This window comes from Centroberyx affinis, unplaced genomic scaffold, assembly GCF_046629955.1.
Source record: "Centroberyx affinis isolate AG114_WGS23_722 - 3 ecotype Tasmania unplaced genomic scaffold, CSIRO-AGI_Caff_v1 ptg001259l_1, whole genome shotgun sequence".
Classification (NCBI taxonomy): domain Eukaryota; kingdom Metazoa; phylum Chordata; class Actinopteri; order Beryciformes; family Berycidae; genus Centroberyx; species Centroberyx affinis.
In genome coordinates, this window is record NW_027279770.1 from 133,080 (window position 1) to 145,000 (window position 11,921).

The following is an 11,921-nucleotide window of genomic DNA, read 5'->3' on the forward strand; positions in this document are numbered from 1 at the left end:
ATTCATCAAAATGTTGACACAGGGGTGAGGCAGCTGTTTGAATAACAGGATAAGGTGTTGAGTGTACAGTTTGGGCCGTGTGTTTGACGCTTTGTGTGCTGCCAGACCCATAATCAGTGAAGTGACTGTAGCAGAAGGCAGTGCGCTCAGAGTGTGTGTGTGTGTGTGTGTGTGTGTGTGTGTGTGTGTGTATATATCTGTGTGTGTTTGTGTGACTCTGTTTCTGTGTCAGTGAATGAAAGGAGGTGGATGTGGATGGTGTGTGTGTGGGTTTGTGTGTGTGCTACATCACTCCTTCCAGGAAGTCCTGCGCAGAATTTCCTTTTATAGAAGCCGAACACAAAAGCCTGCTGTTCACTTCCTGTAAACAGCTCGGCGGCTGTGTTTGCTCTCCTCTGGTTGGCCGGCCCGGGCCATGTGACCCTCCGGGGCTCGGGGGAGTTCCAGGATGAGGAAGTGGGCTTCCCCTGGAGGCTGCCAGGCACTGGGGGGGAATAGAAAGTGCAGCGATGCAAAGAGAGAGAGAGGAGAATGAGGAATAGAAATCAGAGAGCATCAGAGCATTGGGATGAAGCAGAATCGGGAGGCAGAGCTTTGATAAACTGAGACTGTCTGTTGAGTTGAGAAGAGCACAGACATGCAGCTGGGAAGTGACAGGGTGTGAAATGGCGCGATTAGTATCAGCTGAACTGGAGAGAATAAATGTGAGAGACAGGACTGTGAAGCAGAAGTGCAACACTGCAATTGAAATGGGAACTAGAGAGCGGTTCTGGGCAAGCGGAGGCCTCGACTACCGCTTTATTGCAAGCAGACAAGCACAATGCATGTAGACTGCAGCAGTGATGCATGCTGCAGCTGGACTGCACACCTGCTTGCTGGCCTGGGGGTTTTGCTCAGAAAGCTTAGCTCTAAGCTACATAAGAGATGTGCAAATGTTCACAATGGAGCCTCTGTTGGCAAGGGGAGTGTGTGTTTTAGGGCAGGGGAATGTGCTTGAGGCGGGGCCTGTGTGAGGAGGGGCCTTGTGTGTGTGAGTGTGTGTGTGTGTGTGTGTGTGTGTGTGTGTTTGAGTGTGTGTGTGTGATGGGCAGGGCAACACACCCATCCCCAGCAGCCCTGCAGTTATGGAATTCCTCCTTGGAGACAACAACATGTCTCAGCCTGGCCAGCCAGCACACAGTACTCAGTCCAACACACACACGCACACACACACACACACACACACACACACACACACACACACACAGAAGCAAGTTTGAAAATGCACATTAAGGCTTGGCTGCGTCTAATTTTACTCCGCTCGGACAAGAATACACTTGTCCCGTCCAAGACCACTGAGGAATGAGCCAGCCTGCTAAGACCTGCCCTGAAAAAGGGTGAAAAAAAAGAGAGAGAGAGAGAAGGAGAGGGAGAGAGAGGGGGAGGGAGGGATAAGGAAATAGTGAGAGCTAAGGAGATAAATGAGCTAAGGAGAAAGACGCACACACACACACACACCCTGGGAATACAACAAAGGTTTTCTTTACCTGGTCTTCTGTAAGGGACAGAAGAGGCAACAAAAGGGTAAGTAGCTGTAGCCAAGATGAAAGGGGGGGGGGGGGGGGTAAAAAAAGGGAAACGACTGAGGGAGAGAGAAGTCGGAGAGAGTATCCCATTCTGAATGAGCGGACTGATTATGGTCGGTGGGCTGTGTCTTTATAATCGCATGACTATCTGCCACATTCAGAGATTTTTGAACCGTTACACCAGTGACCACAGTTCACGCTACACCATCTGTGCAGCTTGAAGCCATTCGGACAACAATACTTCTGATTCATAATTATGGAACGATAGAGTCGCGGTACTGACACGGGATTGGTTACAGCGTTAAAGCCTAAGACATGCAGTGGCAGCGTGGTTGAGAGCGTCAGAATAGATGCAGGAAAGAGGCTGACTTTGTTTCAGGACGGTTGGCGTTCGTGCTCATGGCCCGAAGGCTCGGTTATTACATAAGACAAAATCAGCAGGCTTGCATGAACTGGCCTGTTTGTTTTCATAGGCCTGATTTTAATTCCGATTCATCATTTGTTTACGGTATTTTGCATCAAAAGAGCGGTGAACGTGGCCAACAGTACTGTAGGGGGGGGAAGGACATTTCTGCAGTGCAAATCTTCCCTGTAGGCCCACCTGACTTTGACGGCGAGCCACGTTTGTTATCCGGGTTAATTTGCTCTGTGTCAGCGGGGGTCAGACGCAGGAAGTGAGGAAACCTTTGTTTGCTTCCTGTTTCCTGTCTGTGACGTCACCAAGAATGCAGGCTGCATCTTCTCGGTCTCCGTCGAAACAGCTTGCTCCGTGAGACGGGAAGAGGAGTTTTTGTGGTCGAGGGTTGTGTGTGTCTGTGTCTGTGTCTGTCTGTGTGTGTGTGTGTGTGTGTGTGTGTTTGAGACGGGATAAAAAGTGTCAGTGACAAGCTCAGTTTTCACCTTATTAGGATAACGGATACCGCTCAGTTTCACGCTTACTCAGCTCAGTAAACATGCCGCTATAGGTTTCACGCAGTCTCACACATTCTCTCTCTCCATCATAATGTCTCTTTTCATTCTTTCTCTGTCTTGCTTCCTCTTACTATCTCTCTCTCTCTCTCTCTTTTACTCTACTGTCATATCATTCTCATTCGCTCGCTCAATCACTGACACTCCTCTTTTTCTCTGTCTGCCTCTCTCTTTTCCTTCCTCATTCATTTGTAAAGAGGTGGACGAGACCCGACACGTCACATCGCCCTTTCAGCGTTGCTTCCTGTTCACGCTTTGTGTTCCCTTCCCTCCATACACTCAGCAGTGACCCACAGACTGTGGTGTGAGTGGATTAGTTAGGTGTGTGTGTGTGTGAGAGACTTGTTAGTGTTTTCTTTCTGTTTCGTTTCTGGTTTTCTTTACTCTGTGGGATGCAGGCTATGGACTGATTCGGTTTGTAATACTTGTAAGTGTATGGGATCTATTTGTTTAACAGCAGCAGATGGTTATTTGTTGGTATGTCGGGTCGACATGTAACTGTTTGATTAGAGTAATAACTAAAATTTAAAAAACGGTAATATCTGAACCAAATTGTTAAGTGTGCAGCAAACATATTCCATATACTATATATCCATTGTGTGTGTCTGTTTCTCCTACTCTGCAGGTGTACGTGTGTGTAGATGTGTGACAGCGGAGTGTGTGAGGACAAGCCCCCCGCCCCCCCTGTCAGGATGAGCAGCCAAGGAGGAGGAGCCAAGGACCCCCAGTCAGCCAATCACAGCTCTCGGCCGCTGCCCTCTGTGCCCGAGGAGAGGAAGTCCAGAAACAAGATCATCTCCATGTTTGCCTCTGAGAAGGGTGAGAGAGAGAGACACACACACACACACACACACACACACACACAGACACACACTGACTAAAAGAATGGTATTGGGTGACCAGCTCATTTAGTCCTGTGCTAACCTTTGACCTTTACCTCCAGGAGGCAGGAAGAAGGACCGGGACAAGGACAGGCCTGAGATCTCCTCCCCCTCAGACTTCGAACACACCATCCATGTGGGCTTTGATGCTGTCACCGGAGAGTTCACTGTAAGTGTGTGACCTTAATACTGGCTATTTTATACGTGTGATCAATAATGCGACTATTGCCAATAGTCTGAATAAGATGATAGCGCAATTAAGCCGTTTACCTTGATGTTTACAAGTAACCCCTCCCCTAATTATCAGGTTTACTTGTGACATGTGGTTAGTGTAAGCATTGACTTTTTGAATTTGGTGCCCCGTACAGAACAATGTTTGTATGTGTGTGTGTGTGCGTTTCGGAAGACCCTTTCACACATGCAGTTTCACCCAGAAATCTTTCGGTAATTTTCCGAGTCGGGGTGATATGTGTAAACCGGAGCTGGATTCGATATTCCAGAAAAGTTTATCCGGCAATTTCCCCCCTCAAGACCTGGGGAAATTCCTGGGAATCTTTATTCGCGACAAAAGCTTTAAGATGCGCAAAAGGTCAGTCCCGTAAAGTGAGCAAACCGATCACAAGAGACTCTGAGGTGTGAGGTATTTATTTGTTTGGAGTGGGAGAGTTGACAGTTTGAAAAACCGGTGAAGTGAGGGAATTTTTTGTTTTCAAAAATGTCTGGAAATTGGACTCTGAGAGCTGCTAGCCATCCGCGTGCAGAAACTTGGCACCCAGCCGCCGCAGCAGCTCCTCGTCCGCTTCTTATTCTGGCTCTCAGTGTTTTATGTATTAATCGATGTGTGTGTTTTTCAACATGTGTGTGTGTCCAGGGCATGCCAGAGCAGTGGGCCCGTCTCCTTCAAACCTCCAACATCAGCAAATCAGAACAGAAACAGAATCCTCAGGCCGTCCTCGACATTCTCAAGTTCTACGACTCAACCAGTGGAAAACAGAAATACCTCAGTTTTTCCGCCTCAGGTCAGTGTCTCTTCGTCTTCCATCATCATCTTTCTATCGTACTCAAGGATCAGCAGAAAATCAGCAGCCAGACTTTTGCACCTGTTGAGTCTCCCTCCTCTCGTCTTACATTTTCTCTGCTCTTATTTTGTCTCTTTCAGATAAAGATTCACAGTCGGTGAGTAGTTCCCCTCGTCGGCTGCGTGGACGAACTTCATCACTCATTCACTTAAACACAAAGATGCTTAGCGTGCACTTTCTGCGACTGGCAGTGAGTTATATCTCTGTGTATGTTCACTGTTGCAGCCAGGTAAGAAGGGTACCGAGACCTCCCCGTCAGGTGGCAAGGACGGCGACGATGACGATGATGACGAAGCTCCACCCCCGATTGTGGCGCGGCCAGAGCACACAAAATCAGTGAGTCACCCTGCCGATTATCACTTCTATCACGTTGAAACGTTTAGTTTCATGCTACATAATCTCAAATAAGAAAAAAGTGGAACAGATCGTACCAAAGTGCGTAGAAAGAAAACTCAAGAATAGATTGTGATGTTTTTTGTTATTCAAAATGAGAGAAATTGGTATTGGAGAACCAGGTGCTTTTTTTTTTAAACAATATAATTAGAAAATATAAAACCAAAGATATAAGGGAGGGGAAGATGTACCTGTGCTGATGTCACTTCATTTAGATTTTAGCCATTTAGCTGATGTTCTTATCCAGAGTGACTTACAATGAGTGCAACAGTAGATTAAGCTTCATATCCAAGATCACCAACAATAAGAAGTGCAAGGTCGCCTTAGTGCCTTTACAATATTCCTGTGACCCTAGAGTGATCATGCTAGAGTGAGTGCTTGGAAAAGAAACAGAAGAAGAGCTAGAAGGGAATTTTCTTTCAACACTGTGTGTTGTCAGGTGTACACGAGGTCGGTGATCGATCCGCTCCCAGCTCCGGAGGGAGACGCAGCCTCCAAGGCGGCCGATAAACAGAGGAAGAAGGGAGGCAAGATGACCGACGAGGAGATCATGGAGAAACTCCGTATGTAACACACACACACACACACAGACACACAGACACTGTAAATGACTCATCACAGACACAGCCACATCTATTTTTGGCTCCAGCAGTGTTCACTGTATTGTTTTTTATGTTTCTTAGGAACTATTGTCAGTATTGGAGATCCTAAGAAGAAATACACCCGTTACGAGAAGATCGGCCAGGGGTGAGTCAGCGTTCACATTAAAACACTTTGGCAGGATACTGATGGAGGTTGTCTGGGAGTTGATAGGCTGCTGGTTCAAACTCCGGTACTGACAGTAGTCCCCAGACCAAAGGATAAGGGCAGCCAGTCCTAATTTATGCACCAGCCTAGTCCAGGGATGGATATGAAACATCAGATAAAAATGTTGTAATACAGCACAGCAGGCCTGGAACAAACCCATACAAAACCAGACTTCTGAGCAGGAAAAGAAACTCATGAAAAGCCACTCATGTCACCTCTCCCTCCCATTCTCCCTCAGGGCGTCTGGCACAGTGTACACAGCCATAGATGTTGCCACAGGTCAAGAGGTAAGTTTACCACACCATGGAACTCTAGCTCAATATATGAGCAAGCCAAAAGGAAGTCATTTTGGTGTCATTTACACTACGAAAACTCATCAGTTCCCCTTTAAATTGATGCTTGAGGTGGGGCTGACCCGGGAAAAAACACAAGGAAAAAAAATACCAGAGGAGTACACACTTGTCCCCTGCTAAAGGTTTTCCATTCAAACCACATATTTCCAAACCTAATCTAAACATTTATGTTGTGTTTTGGCCATGCTACCTTCTCCATATTTGACTCCAGTGTCTCCAGTGTCAATAATAGATTGTAAAAGAGTTAAAAACCATGTAATGCTAACAGGCATAGAGACACTGGTAGTAGCTGCAAGTACCCAAATGGCTTGTGTTTTGCAGGTGGCCATCAAACAGATCAACTTGCAGAAGCAGCCCAAGAAAGAGCTGATCATCAACGAGATCCTGGTCATGAAGGAGTTGAAGAACCCCAACATTGTCAACTTCGTAGATAGGTAACACCGATTTAACACACATACATACAGACACACACACACACACACACTCACAGCACCGACTGAATCAATTGATTTGTGAATGTTAATGAATATGTGCACGTTTTTAGTTTCCTTGTAGGAGATGAGCTTTTTGTGGTGATGGAGTACCTGGCCGGTGGTTCTCTAACTGATGTGGTGACGGAAACCTGCATGGACGAGGCTCAGATCGCTGCCGTCTGCAGAGAGGTATGGTGGTGCTGTGTCAGAAGAGGAGGGAAGGAATGGGAGAGAGGGGAGAAGAGGGGGAATCTGCACTGTAGGTCTATCCATGGAGAATCATGCAGGTGGGGCTATAGCATATGTGAAGAGTATTATTTCCTGTCTGTATCACACAATCTCCCCCATAATCTCCTATTGATGGAAAGGGAGAACGAGGTAAAATTGCATTTTGTGCTATTATGGCAAAATAAATGTGTATTTACTTCAAACAATAATTCTTATGTATATTTAAGGTTGTTGGGAATTCTTGGAAATTAAAACATTTTTTGTAGCTAATACAGTTTTAGAAATATAACACACAAAAAAAGTTGGATCTTTTGGCACAATTTAGCCCAGGGTTGGGGTAAGGAAGGACAGGACAATTTGAGCCCAATGGGGGTAAAATTATTCTTTTTTTATTATTCTAAATCTCTGATCACATGATTCATTTTGTGTATGGTTTTCTGGATACAAGGGCTTGCTCACATTCACACTCACAAATATAGAGAGACGAGGGTTTGTAAGAAAAGAAAGGTCAATGTGGGTAGTTTAGGAGACTGACTGAAAATGACTATATATAGGCTGCTGTGGTGATAGTCACACTATCTAGGTTATACACACAAATTGGCAAATATCTTGTTATTTTTAGATAATTTTTGTAAGTACAATGACTTTGTGTTGTTCCTGGCTTGTCAGTATCTGAGGAATGTCGACACAATCATATTTAGCTCTCGCCACTTCATACCGTCCAAATATGGAAAGAATATAAAGCATTAAGAGTTAAGCATGTGTGTAACCATACATTTTTTTTTAGATTTTCCTCTGCACTGCTTGTTTGTGCAGTACAGTAACGTTTTGGTGTCGTAACCTGCTTCCCTCTCTCTGTCCAGTGTCTCCAGGCTCTGGAGTTTCTCCATGCCAACCAGGTCATCCACAGAGACATCAAGAGTGACAACGTACTGCTGGGGATGGACGGATCAGTCAAACTCAGTGAGGGAGCACACACACACACACACACACACACACACACACACACAGACACACACACACACACAAATTCACATGTACTGTACTTAAGTCACTCACTTTTGAACAGCACTGTGGATCCAACCAAATAATTACCATTAGTAGCGCCATTAGTGAACTAATAGGGATGGGATAATATATTGAAATTCACAACACAAAATCCTGACAATATGTATCGTGGGGCAGAAAAATTAAAATTAGCTACATTTTATTCTGCTGTAGTAATCCCAAATAAAACTGCCCATCACAATTTCACAAGTTACATTTTTATTTATTACATCATATCGTGGTTGTATCGAATCGTGAACCCTGCATCGCTTATCGAATTGTATTGTATATGACATAAGCCTACTGTCCCATCCCTACGGACTAATGATTGACGAGTTGCACTTCCTATTTCAAGTTTAACTGTTATTATCACTCTGAATTGATTGATCTCACCCTTTTTTCTCTCTCTTCTTCAGCTGATTTCGGCTTCTGCGCCCAGATCACCCCAGAGCAGAGCAAACGCAGCACCATGGTGGGGACTCCGTACTGGATGGCTCCTGAGGTGGTGACCAGGAAGGCCTATGGACCCAAAGTGGACATCTGGTCCCTGGGCATCATGGCCATCGAGATGGTGGAGGGAGAGCCTCCATATCTCAACGAGAACCCGCTCAGGGTGAGTGGGAGCATGTGGGAGGGAGACGGGCCAGGCGGCGGTTGCATGTTTGTATCTGCAAGTGTCTGTCTGCTTGGGTGTACAGCGTGTTTGGACATAAGGTGGAAGGCAGGGGTTAAGTTGAAACTAAACCCGCTTATTAATTCACAGTATATATTATAGTGATGTATCAAACTGATGTGAGGTACATAAAATGGTGTTTTTTCAGCAAAATATCTCGAATGGAAAAAAACAAACTTGCTTATACTGGTGGTTGTGGCCATAATGGTGATCACCAACTGGAGTGCAGTTAAGCTGCTGTTTTATTTACCACTGCTTGGCTGGTGGGAAATATTACTTAAATTACACTTTCCCCACAGGGATCAATGAAGTATCACAATATTATTATTAAGAATGAAAGGCATTCTTATCAGCGGTCAGACGACAATAAGAAATTTGACAGCAAGTTATTTGAGGAACATGAATTTTGTGTTACAATATACAACTCTTAATCAGACTGCAAAACATTTTAGAGAGAATTATCTTCAGTATCTGCAGCTTTAGTAATGGGGGGGAGATGCAGAATAGGGGACGACTACAAAGGCTACTACTGCAAAGGAATTAATTCATGCTGGAATGTAGCTACAAGTGTGATTATTATTAGAATCTTTTGGTTTATACTGTATTTCTTACCATACTGTTGTGTTGTCCTCAGGCATTGTATTTAATCGCCACAAACGGGACTCCTGAGCTGCAGAGTCCAGAGAAACTGTCTCCGGTCTTCAGATCCTTCCTGTCCCGCTGTCTGGAGATGGATGTAGAGAAACGAGGATCTGGCAGAGAACTGCTGCAGGTAGAGCAGGCTTATGCACTCATATTACCTCACTATCTCTCTCACACACATGCGTACATATACACACATAATAATAATAATTATTATAATGCTTGTGGTAGTTGTATGTACCAGTCAAACGTTTGAACACACCTGATTCGATGTACTATGTTTTTTATTATCTTGAAGCCATTTTGATCTAAAGGCTTATGCTTAAATGCTTGAATTTTGTTTCTTAGACAAATATAATTAGTGAAGTTGACGCCTATGTATGAATTTCTTTCCAAAGCCTTTGCCTTTCCATCAAGGCAAAGGGTGGCTGCTTTAAAGAATGAAAATATAAGATAGTTTTGATTTGTTTAACACTTATTTGGTCACTGTGTGATTCCATTTCTGTTATTTCACAGTTTTGATGACTTAGCTATTATTCTAAAATGTGTAAAATAGTAAAAATAAAGAAAAATATGTTGTCCAAACTTTTGACTGGTAGTATAAGTAGCTGATAAACACATTTTTGTGATCTTTGAAATTGAGTTACTCTATAATTTTCTAACACTCTTGTCTGTCCCTGTAGCACCCATTCCTGAAGCTGGCCAAGCCTCTGTCCAGCCTCACCCCCCTCATCCTGGCAGCCAAGGAGGCCATGAAGAGCAACCGCTAAATCCCCCCAATAACTGCCGTACCTACCAGCATCTTCACGGCCTACATATGATAATCATTAGTAACCTGCTAATGGTTCTCTGTGTCTTTCAAAAGGGTTACTGAAAATAATTAAAATATCCAAATGCCTCTCCCCCAATCCCCAGTGTTTCTCTACTGATGCCAAATGTTGTCATCCATGTGCCTTCTTATCCATGTGCCTTGTTCCACACCACACATGCAGCCATATTGCGTTCGGTAACTGTTGCTGCGAGAGCTTGTGTGGCTGTTTTTTTTAAACGCAATTTTATTTCAAAAGAAAGATATAATTGCAGGCGAAATATGAAAAAAATGACTCCAGTGGGTCTGTCATGTCTGTTGTTGATGCTGACACTGGTTGCTACGGTTCTGCTGTTGCTATAGTTACACATGTGCGTTTTGGACAGGGTCCTGTATGTTTACAGTTGCAATGGAAAACCAGAGTGTACCAATCCTGTGCCATTCAGTGCCAAACCATACCCAGACCCAGCATGGGCGCAGCACAGTACTTATGCAGTGGAAAAACCATACCAGTGTCCTTACTTGGCCCTTTGTCTCAAAAATCAAAAATCAACAATCCCAGTACAAGGATGAGATTTTTCAGGGGTTTTTTGGACACACAACTTTCATTCTTTTCTAATGGTTTAAATGGTATTAAAGATAAAAAATGTCCAGCTTTACTGTCAAGATTCATGATTGCAACCCCCACACAGACTTCATTCAGTCCTGCTACCAAACACTCTATATAGGCTTGCACACATATTTGAACACTCCTGGTGTTTATCCCCTGGAAATTGCCTTTAAGCTTGAATGCTGAAGCTTAACTGAAAGCCATAGAGGGGGGGAGGGGGGGGGTTCTACATTTCTGTCACTATGATGTTTCTTGTAGATGTTCTGTTTGTCTTTTCTGTGCCTTTTACATGTCATGCCTTAATGTTGGTGTGAGTGCTGTGTGAAATTGTTTGTCTGAATGTGTTTTATGCAGAACTGGAGGAAGACTTAGCATTGTTTTGTATATTATGTACTTCAATTGGTGATGTCCTTTTTAAATCTGTAATTTTTTACCAGCTTTTAAAAAGTATGTATATCGTTGTTTTATACTTGTAACTAACATGTCAAATGACCATTTTTGTATTTTTTGTGTACCAGTTCATCCTCTGTTGGCTGAACTTATCGAATCAAACTCCAAATCTCCTCTCTCCTCTCCCAAGCATGACACTCGAGCCAGAACTGAGTCAAATAGTGTTTACAAATAATTGTTTTTGTTTGTTTTGACCTGCTTGCAGAACCAGAGGGGTTGGGTTTCCTAAATTGGAAAATACCTCACATGCCAGTTTAGACAATCACAGGAAAGTATTTAAAAGTCAATTACATATGCTTTTAAGACATACATGATGCAGTGAACCCCACTCATCTGGTGCTCCAAGCTGGTCCAAACAAATTACTTGCAAATACTGCTTGGCACAGGCTGGAATACACCAATATGTGATTTATAACTTGTGACTAGGCCAATAACAGAGCACACATTCCCGATACAAGTGTGATAACATGTACGTATGATTGATGAGTATACATTAATGTTTTTTTTATCATGAATGATGAAACCAACAACTTCTGCTGATGAATCAAATCCATATTAAATCACAGTATGTAAATTATTATTAAAGGTGGACCTGAACAGACTCGATGTCTCATTTTATGGAACTGTGAATGAGTTTCATGGTTGTAATTGATTTCTTTGCTTTGCTTTTGGCACAAGAGGGCACCATTGACCTGATTTGTAACAGAAACACACACACACACACCAATAAAGACAGCTCATTTGAATCTCTCACACTCCGGCATGCTCACTCAGACACAGGTGTGTGTTTGCCTACAGAAGTAATTATTTGAATATCTGTTGTGCTTCCCTGCACATCAGGTGCCTTTAAGGTGCCAAATCTTGTGCCAAGTCTTAAATCTTCTTTCACCCAGACACACACAGCCATGATGAAGATGTCACTTATTCTACTGCTAACCATGCT

At 43.7% G+C, this 11,921-nt stretch overlaps 1 protein-coding gene across 1 annotated transcript; it reads left to right on the plus strand.

Annotated features, from left to right (window-relative positions):
• The first annotated feature begins 1,425 nt into the window (after positions 1 to 1,425).
• LOC139648800 (serine/threonine-protein kinase PAK 2-like) lies at positions 1,426 to 11,577 on the plus strand. The gene is made up of 15 exons (XM_071525036.1): positions 1,426 to 1,563; positions 3,160 to 3,353; positions 3,478 to 3,584; positions 4,287 to 4,434; positions 4,575 to 4,591; positions 4,720 to 4,830; positions 5,327 to 5,450; positions 5,571 to 5,634; positions 5,933 to 5,981; positions 6,369 to 6,481; positions 6,592 to 6,709; positions 7,612 to 7,711; positions 8,212 to 8,408; positions 9,103 to 9,240; positions 9,794 to 11,577. Exons 2-15 carry the CDS (start codon positions 3,176 to 3,178, stop codon positions 9,878 to 9,880), a joined length of 1,551 nt encoding a protein of 516 aa, XP_071381137.1. The 5' UTR covers positions 1,426 to 1,563; positions 3,160 to 3,175; the 3' UTR covers positions 9,881 to 11,577.
• Positions 11,578 to 11,921: the final 344 nt, after the last annotated feature.